This window comes from Suncus etruscus, chromosome 8, assembly GCF_024139225.1.
Source record: "Suncus etruscus isolate mSunEtr1 chromosome 8, mSunEtr1.pri.cur, whole genome shotgun sequence".
Lineage (NCBI taxonomy): Eukaryota > Metazoa > Chordata > Mammalia > Eulipotyphla > Soricidae > Suncus > Suncus etruscus.
The window spans coordinates 61,298,865-61,318,102 of record NC_064855.1 but is presented as its reverse complement, the minus strand read 5'-3'; the positions used below and the strand labels follow the sequence as shown (position 1 = coordinate 61,318,102).

The following is a 19,238-nucleotide window of genomic DNA, read 5'->3' as shown; positions in this document are numbered from 1 at the left end:
TATATTCTTCTCTATTTTCCAAAACCTCTTGCCCCAGTAAGGACTTTTCAACTGCAGATCTGAAGCTCTTTCCCCATGTGTGGTAACAGAGTGAATGAGTGGCTTTAAAATTAGGTAATAAACACACTGCAGAATTGGAACACACTAGGGCCAGAGAGATAGAACAGTGGTAAGGTGTTTGCCTTGCATACAAAAGGATGGTGGTTTAAATTCTGGCATCCCATAATGTCCCCAGAGTCTGCCGGGAGCGATTCTGAGCGTAGAACCAGGAGTAGCCCCTGGGCGCTGCTGGGTGTGAACCAAAAACCAAAAACCAAACAAAGAAAAAAGAATTGGAACACACTATTTTCTTCACATGGAGAACAGTGTAGAGGGTGCACACTAAATGTATATAGGAGACCCAGCTCAGTTAGAATGCTGTGAGTGCAGAGATGGAGGCACAACAGGTTCAGACTTTATCACCATTACACTGGCTCTAGCATGGCTCCTGGCTACAGGTTTTCTTCTGGCAGACTGAGATGTCCTGAATTAACAACTTGGCTACAAGAAAAGATAAAATCATGTATTTTTCTGTCACAGATGGATCTAGATGGAACTATGCTGAGAGAAATCAGCTAGGAGAGGGCCAGGCATAGAATGATCACTCAGTATGTGGGATATAGAGACAAGTAAGGGTATAATGCTCAATGGCAACAGATCCTGAGAATTGATCTACAGAACTGAGCTGAATGAAGGGCATAGGATGAAGAGGGGATTTGGGACAAAGGAGCTGAAGGGAAGCAAGCATTCTGATGAAGGGTGAGGAATTGTATTGTAAATCAGTTATTAAGAGAATTGTATTGTAAATCAGTAACTAAGAAAGCAAGCTCTCCTTTACTGTGTTCCTCACTCTCATATATATTAATTAATCTAATTTCCATCAAGGATTAGGAGTTCCTTTAGGTAGGCAGGTCTCTTTTATAGAAGAGCAAAATGTAGGAAACCATATTAGACTATGCAGCTAGTAATGTATCTGATTCCTTGTAACTTTATGTTGATACTGAAGCCATAGGGAAAGTCATTTGGTGCTATCTCACTGAGCAGAACACAGGTGCTACCATCTTAGGAACGTTTGGAAGGACGCAGTTTTAGGGTACATCAAGAAACACCCATAACTTTTGATGGACCTGGGGTGTGACACTCAGGGGTTACTCCTGTTTATGCATTAGGAAATCGCTCCTGGCTTGGGGGACCATATGGGACGCTGGGGGATTGAACCAGGGTCTGTTCTAGGCCAACATGGGCAAGGCAGATGCCTTACCACTTGCACTACTGCTCCAGTCCCACACCCAATATTCTTAACTTGCCAAGCCACATGGGGAAATCTGAGTCTAGGTCCATATACCCCAATGGTGGTTGCAATCCAATTTGAGTAGCCAGTGTTCTTGTGATCCTCATTCATTTGCACTTCATGCCTTCGGCAAGAAAAATCTATGGTCAACTCTTTCAGACACTTCGCCATAGCCCCCTCCTTTGTGCAGACCATTTCGTGGATCCCAGAAGGGACTTGACAGGGCAAATCAGTCAAGTCTTTGAAGGTTTCATCAATTACTGTTACCATGCAGCTGTTACTCTGGCAGTTTTCTCTTGGTTCCCATGTCTTTCAAAAGAGAGAAACTCGGGGCTGGAATGATAGCAAGTAGGGTGCTTGCTTTGCAAGGGACTAACCTGGGTTCAATTCTCCACATACCCTATGGACTCTGGAGAACTGTCAGAAGTAATTCCTGAGCAGAGTCAGAAGAACCCCCTGAGCACCACTGCTGTGTATGGAAAAAAAAAGCAAAACCAGGAAAAGGTGTGATCAACATGGCAAGGAGGGAGAGAGATAAGAAGTTTCCTGTGTTAGCTGGGGAGTGGTCCAGGACTTGGAGATTCTAGCATCCCTATTGTCCCTAAGTGAATAGTCTCTGGCCAGGAATGACCATTCTGACTCCTACGGAGAGCAGCTTATTGTGGGTCCAGCATGTTCTGCTCTTTCTGCTGTGATACTGTCAGATGGTTTGCAACATCTTCTGCATCATTAGTTACAGGAACACACTTAGCTGTCACTAAGCCACTATGTGTAAATGTAAGTGCACTTAGGTGCTCCTGCATCAAGGATGCTCCTGCTTTAAAAGTTGAGATGATGGACCAGATCCAGAGGGTAACCGGGTACTTACCTTGTATGCAACCTGCACTGGTTCAATCCCATGCACTGTATATGGTCCCTAAGTCCTGCCAGAAGTGATCCTTGAACACAGAGCCAGGAATAATTCCTGAGCATGGCTGGGTATGGTCCCAAAACAAAATGAAAAGTTGAGATGGGATAGAAACCACACATTTCTTAGCTCTTTGTTCTGAAATAGCTTATCCACATGTCTGGTTTGGCTTGAAATTGCTTGTGATGCCAGGGAATGCAGACAGCAAAGTAAATGAATCTTATTCAGCACACACTGTGGACTTGAACTTGTGACAATACATTTTGGAAGGCAGGCACTCTAAGCACCTGTACTATATGTTCCTGGGTCTCTCTTCATCCTGATGTACCTCTTAGTCCTGTCTCCTCCCATTACAGATTTTAACAATTCTCCTGGGGTCTCTATTTTTCTTAAATCTTTTCTGTCCTCTTCCACTTGAATAATTGCTGAATATTATCCCTTTTTGTTTGAGCACAGCACACCTGGCTGTGCTCAGGTGTCACGCCTGGTTCTGCACACCATACAGGATGCTGAGGAGCGAATCCAGATGGGCCTCATGCAAGGCAAATAACCTACCAATTGTACTACCAATCCAGGCCCAGTATTTTCCATTTTATCTATTCTTTCCAATTGAAGAAGTGTACTGCCCACAGAGGCTTTGATTTTACCCACTGTGTTTTGCATGAATGCTGTATAGCTGCTTGGATTTTCTTCCTTTATTATTAAATATTAAGGTACCAAGGGGCCAGAGAGTACTGTAAGAAGGTGTTTACCTTGCATGAGGCTGACTGGGTTTAATCTCTGGTATCCAAAATGGTCCTGATTCCTTCAGGAGTTACCCCTCAGCTCAGAGCCAGGAGTAAGCCCTGAGTACTGCAGGGTGTGGCCACAAAGAAATTAAGCTATCAGGATTTAACATATTCATAAAAGTTGAGTTTCAGTAGTGCAATATTCCCACACTAATTCTACCACCCGCTTTAACTTCCTCCACCAAAGTTCCTAGGTTTCCTCACATGGCACCAGTCTTTTTCCTTGGCAGGCACATTAAAGTACTTGGTTATTGCAGGTTAGATTTTATACATGTAGTCCTGGTTCTGTAATTTGTCTATTTATATATATACCACATAGGTAGATGTATACATGCCTATACTGCTCACTACACCTCCTTGGAATTTCTTTAACTTTTCAGTACCATAGTAAATTTCTCAGCAAATTTCTTCTCTTGTTCATTGTTGATTTCTCACTGATTTTAATTCTTTGTCTTTTGTTAGATTCCCCATTCCTGTATAAGATTTTAAAGGGTCTTTCCTCTCTCTCATACTTTGCCAGCTAACCATTTAACTGGCCTCCCCAACCCCCCTTGGAGGGGCCATGGGTCTAGGTCTGAGGCTGAGGCTGTTTTTCAGGAGTTCAGCTATGTTGAAGAGATCTGTCTGCAGGTTATATATTGCACAAAAATGGGTTACTACTGAGATGGACTTGCTTGGATCTCAAATGAAAAGGTGCAGTTCTAAGTCAGTTTTTCCTCCACAGGACTTGAACCACAGGGCTGAATTTTATACTTTAGTATGGTGCAATAATAGTGCAGGGAGAAGGTGGGGAGGCAGCTTCCCCTGCCATTTTCTTGGAATTCTTCTCCAATCTGAAAAGATTTCTGGTGTTCATGTGTCTTCAAAGCCTGAGCACTTAACCCAGTGTGGATTGGTAACCAGCACAAGAATGTGTTTGCTGAATGGAGCCACAGGGCATGGTTTGGTTCTGTCAACTTTTTTTTGAGTCTTCTCTCTCTTTAGGAGCATCAGGGAGAAAATGACGAAAGCAATAAATGCTCTCAGGGCATATATCATATCTTCAAAAATATAAAAATAATTACTTCTGTAAAAAGAGAAGTCATCATTATCACCCATGATAAACCATTCACAATGACTGATTTTGTGGGGAATTAAAATAATTTTTTCAGTTTGCTTACTTAAACTATCATATATGGGGATCTGCCCTGCAGAGATTGAAATAAGGATTTGTGTTGGGAACCAACCAAGACATGTTCAATTTATGAAATTCCACTTTCAACTTAAAACAAATGGTGATATGTGCAACACAATTTGCATTCTAATTCCTATTTTGCTGTTTTACATTTAGGCCACACCTGAAAGTGCTCATTATTCCTAGTAGTGTTTGGAGGACCCTATTTGGTGAAGGGGTTAAACTCTGTGCCTTACCTGTTGTATTCTCTCTCCAGTTTTGTATTCTATTCCTTACGATTTAACTCATGCTTGCTTCTAACGTGCTGTGCCAACTCCTTTTTATTCTTTAACTCTTGTCACTTGTGGCTCGAGCAATTAGAAATTAACCAGGATTTTAGTAAGTAGCATAACTAAGCTTGTTGTGGAATAAAAACTTTAATGGGATGTGAGAGAAAATGTTGAACTTTGGCATGAGTTGTGCTTTATGTCATGGTCTCAGTGGAGGAAATACTAAACTTAAGGCATATCTGGAGAAAGATGCACTTGGAAGTAGATGAAGAATGTAGGCAATGTGAGATCAGAATTTCTTTACAATGGGAAGTTTACTTTAGATCCATCTATTTTCTTTAGAGATTTTGCTTTCTTTGCCTATATATTGCACAAATGTTATTAGAATAAAGCTTCTAATTTCATTACTATTTTGGGCTTTATTTCTTCGAATATGGGTCATCTATTGTTAAAGATTTGAATGCTTTTGAGAGCTACTAAGTCCACTGTATATGAAATATTTAGCATTTCATTTTTGAAGAGACAGCAAAGAAGGTATACAAATACAATAAACATCTCAAAAAAGAATGATACAACTTTTATTTTCCATGGGTTTTAAAGATACTTTTGCTACATTATGTATTTTTATGAGATTATATATTTAATCTGTATGAAGTTCAACCGTATACAATTTCAAGATATGTTGGTAGTGTATCTATAATCTTTAAAAAGTTTAGAGTTTTTGGAATGTACAGTATATGAGGTAAAATCAAGATTACATTAAAAGTTTTCTCCTCTGCACTAATTTCGCAGTGAGGCTCAAATGGCAAGTACACTATTAAATGACATTTACTATCAAAAATAGGAGTTCATTTGAGTTACTATGAAAAACATAAGCCACCGTAACTGGCACAGTGGCACATCTTACCATTTTAGACATTCAACTATATAGAAATCTCTGGGCTGTTAACACTCAAACTCATTTGTACTGCCAAATGTGGCACTTGAAAGAAGTTTCTAGAAAACAATCGCAATCACGGTTTTGGGGTAAAGTTATCAGCCTATAGTAAGAGATTAAAATTAAATAAATGTAAACATACAGTATTTTATAGTGACAGGTCATTCTTACCACTTGGAAAGGCCAAGTTTATCCGTTTCTTTTTTGAACAAAGGTTAATGTTTTTTTCTACAGCACGAATCATTTGACATAAAACAGTTACAATACATGCTCATTCTAATAAGAAAAATTCTTCAGAGTTCTTCAAAGCATAAAACATGTTTTTTTCCCGAAGACTGACAGAAATGCTCAGTAATCACTAAAATGATAAGCCTCAGCAACTAAAAATTTAGTGATTCATTATCCTAAGATTCAAATAATAAATTAAAAAGGCTAGTTACAAGTGTTTTACAGATAACAGATGTGATAAAACAAGACTTTTATATATTTCATTACAAACTATTATTACTGGCAGTCATCGACATCTATGCAAGATGTACAATATGTGACACTTGACAAAATTCAATCTGATCATCCAATAACTCACAAATGCAAGCTCACAAAACATTAACTAATTATGCAATTGCAAAGTGCTCCAATGCAACATTAACCACATGCAGCCAACAATTTGGAACAGTATCCAAACAGACATTACATTAAACAGTTTCTCAAGAAAGAAAGCAGCTTGAAGTTTACTGGTGCAAATTAATTTTGTCTTCAGATTTGGTGCCCCAAACAAAAGGTTAGGTTTGATTATGAATTCTGATGGTGATGGCAGTAGTTATGGAAGAAGCAGCAAACTTATAGGAGTTCTTAAAAAATTAGGTACATCAGTTAGATGAAGTACATGTATGTTTGTGTATATATTTATATATATGTTTCTACACTTGGTATGTATAGTTTATATATATATGCCACATATGCCATATACTTGTCACATACATATGGTTCAAAGGCTCCTATAACCAAATCAAGTCTGAAATTCAGAGTTAAATGATTACTCTTTAAAAGGTAATCTATCTATCTATATATAAAACTGATTCTTTTTCATGTTGCCAAAATGGGAAGAGATACTTTTGGAGTAAACATTAAAATATTTTTAGGCCAAGTAAACTGTCTGTGCTTTCTTTATAAGTGACTTATCGGTGAATTCAATGTATATATACGTGTGATGAAGAACTCCACATTTATCAAATAAGAAGCTTCTTTTTTCCATATATATTTTTTCAATCAGTTTGTTTGCTAAGCTCCTCCAGTTATTCATGTAATCCCACTTACCAAGTTCCTCCAGTTATTCATCATAATCCCACTTACCAAATAATTAAGACAAATGAGGAGGTAGAAATATAGCACTAGATTGCTTTCACAGCATCAGACTTTAACATTTTCATATAGCATGTTAGTGTAAGTTTTAGTCATTCGGAATTTTTTCACTTGGTGGTGTCTTTGTAAAGCACACTCATGCTGACTGGTCAAAATCTCAATTATATGTCATTGCCTCTTAGAAAATGTTTACAAGAAGGCATGTCCAAAAATAAAAATAAAAAGGAAATAATCAAGTCCCAAACAAAAAGGTAAAAAGAAAGAAAAAGAAAATAAAATTGCTATGTATGTGGCTTGCATTTTAATAAAGTGCAGCCTCTACCTAACAATATAAGCCTGAAAATGGCAAAACTGATGTGCTATAGTCTCAATGCCAGTGCTAAATGCCACTGTTTTTGTAAAAGCAATACAGAAAATAATTTTAGTATGCAACCAAAAAATGTAACACCATATTAAAAATAAAAGTTATATTTTTTCACTTGATTACAAAGTACTGAATAATAAAGGCAATCAAAATGGAAAAGAAAGCAAAAAGCACAAGGATGACAGCTGCACACTGCTCATCACTAAGTGCCCGCCGGGTCCTTGTATTCTCCACAGTGTCTCTGTTGGTGCTAGCTGGTGGCTCAGTCCTCTGAGAGATGAAAAGCACTGTGGTGCTGTAAGGACCTACTAGGTCCTGATGCCCCACAGGATCTTGGCACTGGCGAATGGCACACACACGGAAACGATATTCACAGTTCAGCTGAATGCTGGAATATCGGAAGGAAGACTCGGGGCCTTTGTAAATCTATAATAGAAAAAAAAATTTGTGAAAACCAGTGAGAAAGTGTATTAAAACTGGCTAGTTCTAGAATTACTTTGAAAGCTAGTAAGTGCTACACTGCTTTTATCTTTTAAGATTACTGTGCCTTTAGAGAACTCAGGTCAGGATATAAGGTATTAATATAAGATCAGGAGGAATAAAAGGATGTGACCTAGACCCTAATACACACAGATTGTTAAGGGAGTAAAGATGTATTACTAACGGCCAAAGATATAACACAGTGGGTAGGAAATTTACCTAGCATGTGGCCAACCCAAGTTTGATCCCTGTTATCTCACATGGTCCCCTGAGCACTGTCAGTATTAATTCCTGAGTGCAGAGCCAGGAGTAAGTCCTGAACACTACCAAGTGTGGATATCTCCATTGCCAAGAGATTTTTCCTAAAGTAGCAAAATTAGTCCATAATTTGTTTGTTTTGGGGCCACCCCAGTGGCACTCAGGGGTTACTCCTGGCTCTGTGCTCAGAAATCGCTCCTGGCAGGCTTGGGGGACCATAGGGGATGCTGGATCAACCTCAGGTCGACTGCATGCAAGGCAAATACCCTACCCACTGGCTATTGCTCTGGCCTACTCCATAAATTTGTTTTCTTAAATATAATTTTATGAAATCAATACATGTAAGAATAGTGTTTAAACATCTTTACTAAATTTTAGCCCAAGCAGTTTTAGTACAACTTGAAATATATCAGTTGGAGAAAATAATGAAGAGAACTTGCTATAGAGTGCTAATAGCCACTCATTTTACAAACTTTATAGAGATAAATGAGAATCACTGAGTAGAATTTTAAAATCTGCATACTCTGTTCATATCAGAGGGAAATAACAAAAATGGAGTTCCAAAAGCTTTTTTAAGGTGCTAATAATTAATAAATCAGAAGGCTGTATTAGAAAGCACAGTACAATTGTATACATACAAGTCAATATAGAAAAAAAATCATCTTATGAATATAATGGCTTCCCATTTGTCTGAAATGTACATGTAAATTCAATTAGAAAAAATTCTCAACAAATGAATGAGGTACAATGTGTATTATTTTGCAATAGTTGGGAAGCCATACTCAGAAGTGTTAAATGGTCCTGAAAATCATGCCTCGTGATACTACTTGCACTCTCTCTCCCTGGCCCAACAATATGTTAGTTTTAAATTGAATGTACAGAAATGACTTTAAAAGTGATTTGGAACATGCACCACTTAATGACCAATGTGAATATTATAGGGTATAAGCATATAATCTAAATGGTACAGCCACCCCCATATGCCTAGATTATACCGTATAAACTATTTGAAGCAATGCACATCTTTGAGTCACTATTAAGCAACACATACCTAATATGTGATCTCTGAATACATTATTGCAAATAAATATTTATGATTATAAGTATGATATATGTGAATTATGTGAGTATATATATTTAAAACATGTAAAGAAAATTTTAAAATTATAATTAATCACAAAGCTCTTTTTTATCTCTTCTTTTCTACTATTGTTGAGGAATTGAGAGCAGCTTTTTAATGTGTTTAAGAACATGATATATATTTAATTATATTTAATTATATTTATATTTATAAAATTAAAATTATATTTAATGTTACAATTAATTATATTTATACTTAAGTTTACTGAAAAAGTATGTATTTTAGTAGAAACAACTAAATTTTTAATCAGGCATTTTTCACTTTAAGTATAATATCCAACAAAATAAATCACAAGACATACTTATAAAACATATTTTGTGGGTGGGCGTCCTAGACCTGCGGCTGCCCTGGCACCCCGAGCAACCCGCCCCAGGGACCCCAAGCCCGAGCGGAGTGGGTTGAGTCCCTCTCCACCACGTGGGTGCCCTAGACCTGCGGCTACCCGGGTACCCCAAGCAACCCAGGGACTCCAAGCCGAAGAGGAGAGCCATCTGGTTGAGTCTCCACTTCCCATGTGGGCGCCCTAGACCCACGGCAGTGCCAGCACCGAGAGCCCCGCCCCAGGGACCCCAAGCCCGAGTGGAGTGTAGGAGGTGTGAGGAGAACCCTGCACCTGACCCACTCTGCGCAGCTGGGACAGGCTAGGACCAATAGACTGGGTGAGATTGGACCGGCCAACTGGACCTTTGGGTGACTTAGAGCAGCCTAACACCTGAGCCCCGGAGTGGACCTGAGGGCAGCTACCAGGTGGGTTTGGCTGTGGGAATTTCTTCTGCTGAGGCTCGGAGGGGGCGGAGCTCCATTGACTTCCAGAGAGGAGGGAGGATAGAGAGCTAGGCTCAACAGCGCCAGCAACCATTGTGGTCAGAAGCGGAACTGCACTGGCTGACAGGACTAAGGAGAAGGAAATTGACAAGACCCACTGAAGGAAGGCCCACTCCAGGTAGCAAAAGGGGGGAGAAAGAGCTAGGCTCAACAGCGCCCTCCACCATTGTGGCCAGAAGAGGACCTGCACTAACGGACAACAAAAGGGAAAAGCAAAGGATTAGGCCACATAAAGAGCACAGTAGGAGTCAAACCTCAGCGAGCTCACCCAACAGCCCCTTCTAGAACCACCCTCAGGGAGGGGACCCATACCCACGCCACAGGGAACCAAAGCAGGCTGAATTTTGAAAGCATAGCACTCCAAACCACACCAATAAATGCAAAGAAATATGGGTAAATCAAGGAGAACTCTAATATCTGGAGATACAGAGACAAACCCTAGCAAGTTTCCAAGTTCACCCAAATGCACAGATCCATGGGAAGGAGACCTAAAAGCAGCCATGAGGAAGGAAATGCAAGAATTGATAAAAGAAATGAAAGAAACGCTAGCTAAAGAGTATAAGAAATCTATGGATGAACAAATCAGCCAAATTAAAGAAGAAATGTTAAAGAACATGAGAGATTCCATACAAAAAGAATTGAAGGAATTAAAAGACAAAGTAACAAGCCTTACGAGCAGAAACACAGAGTTGGAGAAGCACACTGAGGAACTCAAAGAAAACTGCAAAGAAAAAATGATCAAGAAACCAACAAAGAAATAAAAGGCAAAGCACTGGAAGAAAAAGTCCAGTATCTAATGAACAAGGACAAAAGAAACAATCTAAGAATTGTGGGAATACCAGAAGGGGAGGAAATAGGGAAAGGGGAAGAACAAGTAGTCAGAGAAATAATAACAGAGAACTTTCCCATACTCTGGAAAGAAACTTCAGTGCAAATCCAGGAAGTGAAGAGAGTCCCTAATAAAACAGACCCTATAAACAAACACCAAGATATATAGTAATCCAAATGGCAAAAAACAAAGAGAAAGAGGAACTCCTCAAAGCAATAAGGGAGAAAAAAACCCTGAAGTACAAAGTAGGGACATAAGAATCAAACCAGATCTCCCATTTTGAAATAATTTAAGCAAGAAGACAGTGGAAATGACATATTTAAATGACTGAATGAAAGAAATTTCCAACGTAGGGTCCAATACCCAGCAAAACTATCATTCATATGGGAGGGCAGAATAAAAACATTCTCAAACAAGAAAAAACTTGAACTATTTGTGCAAACAAAGCCAATCCTAAATGACCTACTCAGAGACGAATTGCACAATCCAAACCCCCGATTGTAACAACAACCACTCCACACAACACAATTGCACAACAGTCCTCTCTCTCAATAATCTCCCTAAATGTTAACGGACTAAACTCTCTAATTAAAAGACACATAGTAGAGAACTGGATTAGGAAATATAAACCGGACTGTAATAAACTGTCTGCAAGAAACACACCTACAACTACAGGATAAACACAGGCTTAGAATAAAAGGATGGAAAGTAATTATTCAGGCTAATGGAAAACAAAAAAGAGCAGAGACAGCCATTCTTATATCAGACCAAATTGCATTCAACCTCAAGAAAGTGATCAGAGACAAAGAGGGTCACTACTTACTGATTAGGGGAACATTAGATCAAGAAGTACTAACCCTGGTCAATATCTATGCACCTAATGTAGAGCCAGAAAAATATGTGAGGCAACTGCTCACAAACCTGGAGAAACACATGATGGGAAATGTGATAATAGTAGGAGACCTCAATACTCCACTATCACCACTGGACAGGTCCACCAAACAGAAAAATAGCAAAGAATTAAGAGCTCTAAATGAAAAAATAGGAGATCTAGGGCTAATAGACTTATATAGAGCCCTCCATCCCCAGAAAGCAGAATACACATTCTTCTCAAGTCCATATGGAATCTTCTTCAGAATAGACCATGTCTTAGGATACAAAGCCAACCTATATAAGACCACAAATGTAAGGATCATTAGAAGTACCATATCAGATCACTATGCAACAGAGGTCAAAATTGACTTCAAGAAGAAGCAATGGAGAAAAACTAATAGCTGGAGATTAAACAACATGCTGCTCAACAACAGCTGGATCAAAGAACAACTCAAAGAAGAAATAAAAAGATTCTTTGAGACATGATAATGAAGAGACAACTTGTCAAAAGTTGTGGGACAAGCAAAAGCAGTAATTAGGGGGAAACTCATAGCAATACAGGTCTAGTCAAGAAACAGGAAAATAAAAAAAATCAACAGTTTAAACGATCACCTCAAGAAATTGGAACAACAGCAGCAGAGAAATCCAACCACAACCAGAAGGCAAGAAATAATAAAAACCAGAGCAGAAATAAACAACATAGAAACTAAGAAAACAATACAAAAAATCAATGAGACCAGGATTTGGTTTTTCGAAAAAATAAACAAGACAGACAAACCACTGGCAAAACTCACCAAAAAAAAAAAAAAAGAGGGAAAACACCCAAATCAGTAGGATCACAAATAAAAGGGGAGAGATTACAACAGAACCCCCAAAAATACAACATATCATGAGATCATACTATGAACAACTATACTCAGCTAGGCTAGAGAACCCAGTAGAAATTGACAGATTCTTGGAAAACTACCATCTTCCGAGACTGGAAAAGGAAGAACTAGAAAGCCTAAACAGACCAATCACCTCAGAGGAAATTGAAGATGTAATTAAGAAGCTCCCTAAGAACAAAAGTCCAGGCCCAGATAGATTTACAAGTGAATTCTACCAAACATTCTGAGAAGACCTTCTACCACTTTTCCATAGGTTCTTCCAAATCATAGAAAAAACAGGAATCCTCCCTAATTCCTTTTATGAGGCTAATATCACACTCATTCCCAAAGATGGCAAAGACACCACCAAGAAAGAAAACTACAGACCAATCTCACTAAAACATAGATACAAAGATACTCAACAAAATCTTAGCAAACTGAATTCAGCACTTCATCAAAAAGATCATACACCATGACCAAGTGGGTTTTATTCCAGGAATGTAAGGTTGGTTCAACATACGCAAATCAACCAACATTATACATCACATCAACAACAAGAAAGACAAAAACCACATGCAGAGAAAGTGTTTGACAAAATCCAACACCCTTTCATGTTAAAGACACTCAGCAAAATAGGATTAGAAGGAACCTTCCTCAAGATAGTTACAGCTATCTATGAAAAGCCTACAGCCAACATTATACTTAATGGCAGAAGCTAGAAGAATTCCCACTAAGGTCAGGAACTAGGCAAGGCTGTCCACTCTCTCCACTATTATTCAATATAACCTTAGAAGTCCTAAGATTAAAAATACAATTCCATTTAAAATAGTATCAAAAATTATCAGGTACCTAGGAATCAGCCTTACAAGGGAAGTGAAAGACCTATCCCAGGGAAACTTCAAAACGCTTCAGAAAGAAATTGAAGATGATCTAAAGAAATGGAAGAACATCCCATGCTCATGGGTAGGTAGAATTAACATAGTCAAAATGACTATCCTACCCAAACTACTATATAGATTTAATGCAATCCCTATCCAAATTCAGACATCGTTCTTTAAAGAATTAGAACAATCAATCACAAAATTCATCTGGAACCACAAAAGACCCAGGATAGCCAAACAAATACTGAAAAACAAGAAGCTGGGTGGCATCTCCTTACCTAACTTGAAACTATCCTATAAAGCCATAGTGATCAAAACAGCATGGTACTGGAACAGAGACAGGACCTCAGAGCAGTGGGTCAGAACAGAATTCCCAGACATAAACCCCCAGATATACAGCCAACTAATATTTGATAAAAGCAAGAACTTGAAATGGAACAAAGAAAGTCTACTCAACAAATGGTGTTGGTACAACTGGGAAACCACATGTATGAAAATGAAAATTGACCCATACCTTACTCCTTACACAAAAGTCAAATCAAAATGGATCAAAGACCTTGAAATCAGACCCGAATCTATAAAGTTTATCGAGAATAAAATAGGCAGAACACTCGAAGACCTATATATCAAAAAGGTGTTCGAGGATGGAGCACCAATGGCAAGAACTTTAGCATCAAACATAAACAAATGGGACTACATCAAACTAAAAAGCTTCTACATGGCAAAAGAAACCCTACTTAACACAAGAAGTTAACAGAATGGGAAAAAAATCTTTTCACTCGACATATCAGATAAAGGGCTGATATCTAGAACATACAAAGCACTCAGAAAGCTGAGCCCCCCAAAACCAAACAAAGCCATAAAAAATGGGGAGATGAAATGAATAGACACTTTTCTGAGGAAGACAGAAGGATGGCCAACAAACACATGAAAACATGCTCACCTTTACTCAGCATCAGGGAGATCCAAATCAAGACAAAAATGAGATACCACCTTACACCAGTGAGGATGGCTCACATCAAAAATAATGGGAATAACCTCTGTTGGCGGGGATGCGGTATGAAAGGCACTCTCATCCACTGCAGGTGGGAATGCCCCCTAGTCCAACACCTATGGAAAACAGTCTGGAGAGTGCTCAAAGAACTCAGAATTGAGCTGCCATTTGACCCAGCAATTGCTCTTCTAGGTATATACCCTCAAGTTGGAAGGACATTCATTTCAAATTATGTGTACACCCCACTGTTTATTGCAGTACTCAGTAATAATAGCCAAATCTTGGAACCAACCTAGATGTCCAACAACAGATGAATGGATCATTAAGATGTGGTATTTATACACAATGGAATACTACATGGCAGTCAGAAATGCTACAATCACAGACTTTGCAGCAACATGGATGGACCTAGAACATATTATGTTAAACGAAGTAAGTCAGAAGACAAAAGATAAACACAGAATGATAGCACTATTCTGAAGCACCCAGAACATACACTTTATATACAACTAATACGCAACAATCAAATAAGAGGGTATAACAGGGTAAAAACTCCAAACACGGTAATACTCAACGTATACTTGGGAGCAGTGCCCAAAATACATGAAAAAGGAACAACACAAACTCTTGACTACACATTATACCACAAAGAAACCAGCAACTGTAGAAACAGCAGCATAGAGAGAACAGTAAGTAATCAGCCTTCTACTACAAAGGCCTATAATAATCCTTTAGGGATCTTATACAGGATCACAGGTAAAGTATACCACGGGAAACCACTGACTCCAAAGGAAACATCCCATAACCCTATGTTTTGATGCCTTAATCTTACTATATTTAAAATAACCTCTCAGCTTTTCTGTCCACAGGCGTTCTTGGATACAAAGGGTGGACAAACTAAGATGGCATCTCGGGGCTCAGTCACAAGATACCAGCTTGCACTACGAGAAGGTCCCGAGAAAACTCTTACATACACTTTATCTCTAGGTTATACCTTCTTTTAGGATTTGAAGCATGTGACCAGTCAGACCATCAAAGCAGCAACTGTGACGTACAGACTTATACTACAGGCCCTACTCATTGAACACATTAAGCAAACTAGCATTCCCTTGCTATTTTCTCCTCTCTTCTCACTACTTTCTTTTTTCTTTTTCTTTTCTTTCCTTTTCTTCTTTTCCCATTCTCCCTTTCTAATATATTTTCTCTTTTTTTGTTTCCTACCCCTTCTATATACTTTCCCCTTTCCCCCCTTTGGAAATCCAACTATCCCTTCACCCCCCCAATCCCATCCAGACCTCCCACTGTATTAAAACTCTTCACCCTTAGTTCTTAATCCATTAGGCATCAAGACTGACCTCCTACCCCAAGGAACCAGTACCCAGCACCCAAACGAAGGGACACCCAGTCAAACTCACACCTCGCCCCCCGCAAGAAAAGGCAACCAACTCCCCTGCGGACTTATGCTGAACGGCCCTCCCTACCAAATCCCCCTACCGTGGACTGTTACTTGAAACTGGACTTAGCTCTAAAAGTATCCCCAATGCAAGAACTCTTACAAGACCTCCCTGCCGCAAATCCTTTGCCAATCTCAAGAAGGTCAGGGGGAGTGATGGAAAGGTGCCTGGGAACCCACACACAAGAAAATTCTAAAAGACAATGGGGAAACCTATACTTCCAACATAAGTATAAGACCGGTATTGCACCACCCCTTTACCTGCTTTTCCCCAAAAGTAAGGTAGTCTCATGCATCACATGGTTCCTTTAATTATTTTAATTCATTTTTTAAATGTTTGTTCTACATATACATATGTGACACATATACTTTTATTCCTATTTTTATCTTGTTTGAATGTGTGACCTGTTTCTGTTTTCTTCTCTGTCCACCCTCAAATGCACCAACAATATAAAGTAGCACCATTTCTCCCTGCAAAGGCACACTAAAAAAAGGGGAAATCTTACATATAAAAAAAAGCTCTTATCTACTAGAGATAAGAACTCATACTTTTTTACAATACAGGGATACATCCCACCTTGAAAATATGATACGCGGACCCAACTTAGAGCTCAGGTGATTAGATACCATCGTCCAGCCTTGAACCCTGGATCCCAGACATAGAATTGACACAGTTCTTCACAACAGCTATAGGAAACAAATCCCATCAGGACATCCTTAATACTGCTCCACCAACAAGTGCCAGCTCTAATATGATATCCTGACAACAAAGAAAATGGGAACAACTTGACCTAAGAACAGGTTATCCTACCTCACCAGCTAATGATAAGACAAAATCAGAAGACTTGTCACCCTTTGGTCGGTCCAAAAGCCAAGATCGCGATTTACAGATGACTCGCTGCTAGAACCATGACTGGACTGAATATATCTTGAGACCAATAAAAAGCCATAGTCTAGGATTTGAACTACAAGCCGCACAACAACCATGATCCCCAGTTCCAAAGGTCCGGCAGAGACAATTAAAACAGAATGGGGCTCCTGGAAACACAATGAAAGACGCTATCCTAGGTTCCATCCTAGGATCAGTGCAAAGACCAAGACCACCAACCACAGAAGATGGACTAAAATCACACTGAGGGAAAAGAATTTCTAGAGCCACAACGAAAGACTTCATCATAAATCCCACTCCTCAACCTGTGCAGATACTGAGATCTCTAAATACAGAGGTCTTATTTCATCACCCAGGATGGAGCAGTTTTCCAAACACCATGAAAGCACCACCGGTAGAGTAAATGAACCTGAACGAAGTCTATAGTTAATCCCGTGACAATATACCTCAAGGGTGGAGAAACCCCATAATGCTTAGGCCAAGTGTTACTGTGCCAGTGCAGGAGGGAAAAAAAAAGGCAAAAAGCACAAAACATTTTTTATCTTTTATATATTATTTTTTTCTTCATTTATTATTATCATTATTTTTATTTACCTATCTACTTTTTCCCAATTTCTTTGTTTCGGTGTGGTTATTGAAGTTGTCCCCATTTATATTTATATATATATATTTCTTCTTCTTTTCTTTTCTTTCTTTAGATGCTCTGCCATGTTTTTTAACTCAAGACCATGGCTTTTTTTGTGGTGCCTATCGTTATCACTGGAGTGCTCACTGAATATTTGACACTTCTTTTTGTACTGTTGGGGTGTTTCACCTTCTTTTTCTCCTTCATTCTCAAACCGACGATGAGAGCCTCTAGAAGGATTCCGCCCACTTTCGGTGTATTAGACTTTTACCCCAGTTTATTACTTTTCTCCTCTTCAAATAAAACCACATAACTTGAACAATGTAGTCCTTCCTCCCAGTTAGAGGGGGAAATAAGGGAGGCACCAAGACCAAGACTACTAAGTAGTAAGCTAGGTACAAAGGGGACCACATATTCTCGCAGCCCCTGGGGTGAGGGAGGAGGATATGGGAGGTAGGACAAATATGGAGGTGTAGGGAGGACAAATCGGTGATGGGAACCCCCCTGATTTTATGTAAATATGTACCTATAATATTATTTTCAACAATACGTAAACCACTACGATCAAAATAAAAATTATTAAAAAACATACTTTGTGTTAATCTTGCTAAACTTGTAGGCTATCGAAATTCTTCTAAGGGAGGTCTTTAAGAAAGGGTAGGCTAAACTTGATGGGTTAACAGGTCAACATATGTTTTCAAACATATGATGGGCTTAAACCCCCATTATAAATTGAGGAAAACATAAGCTATAATGAATTCTGACAGAAGATGCCTTAGATATGGATGAGAGAGATTCTGAGAAGAATTGATCTGCTTTAAAAGCAACTCTACTGTCCTCTAATTATTTTCCTTTTATCTTGTATAACTTGAGATAACATTTTGGTTAGGAAGCACCTATTCTGGAAAACACATTTATTTGAAGCTAGCAGACATTAAGACTTGGTATAATGGGTCTGGAGTGATAGCGCAGCAGTAGGGCGTTGCCTTGCATGCAGCCAATCCAGGATGAATGGTAGTTTGAATCCCTGCATCCCATAAGGTCCCCCAAGCCAGGAGAAATTTCTGAGTGCATAGTCAGGAGTAATCCCTGAGCATCACTGAGAACTTGGTATAGATTTTCCCATGCAAAAAATCTTTATCCAGAGTCACTAAGATTAGTTATACTATGTATTAATGAGTTATGATTTATATTGAAAGAAGTGAGAATCTAATTTTAAAGAATTACGTCAAGGGATGACATTAATACATAGTAAATTATAAAGTTTTATGAACTTTTAAACTTTTATTGGCCTTGTTTTTGGGTCACAGTCAATAAGGGGTTATTCCTGAACTCTCTGGCTATGCTTTGGAACCTTATGTGGTGCTGAGATTCAAACTCTGATTGGCCACATGATGTAAGGCAGGCCCCTTATTTTCTGTACTATCTCTCTGGCCTCTAAACTTTGAAACTTACAATTTGTTTTTTTTTTTGGTGTAGTACCTAGTGGTGGCTCAGGAGATCTTAAGTGGTGCAAGGGTTGAACCTCGTTCTAGTAGTGTATAGAACAAACACTGTCTTAACACTTGTACTGCTATTTATCAGGCCCAGAAACTTTTAACATAGGAGGGTGTTTTCAGGAAATTATTATTAAGTGTTTTAAAAATAAAAAGGCAAAAAATGATGACTGGTCTTTTAAATTAGAATTAGCATTGCTGTTTTATATAGTGTGTAGTTTATAAAAATTCATAATGCTCAAAAGTGAGATGCTATTTCCTTTTAACATTAATACAATTATATTTTCTTTAATATTTTGTTTCCTCCCTGGAAGGAACCTATTTATAAATTATATTCAAATCTAATTATCATGTCAATTTGCAGATCACTTAATAAAGTTAAACAACCACATGCCAAATTTAAGCTGAGGGTTTTTGTAATTTAAATTATTATCCTTCCATAATTTAATAGATCTTGAAGAAAGAAAGTTATATTGAAAAATAGCCCATTATTAGGT

General features: G+C 38.6%; 1 protein-coding gene across 2 annotated transcripts in view; it reads right to left on the bottom strand.

Annotated features, from left to right (window-relative positions):
* Positions 1-5,030: 5,030 nt before the first annotated feature.
* Positions 5,031-19,238, bottom strand: part of FNDC3A (fibronectin type III domain containing 3A) — a 153,502-nt gene continuing 139,294 nt past the window's right edge. For both annotated transcript variants that reach the window (XM_049778750.1, XM_049778751.1), the window contains one exon: positions 5,031-7,557. In XM_049778750.1, the coding sequence (XP_049634707.1) occupies positions 7,243-7,557 (315 nt within the window). In that variant the 3' untranslated portion in view covers positions 5,031-7,242. The remainder of the gene's footprint in view (positions 7,558-19,238) is intronic.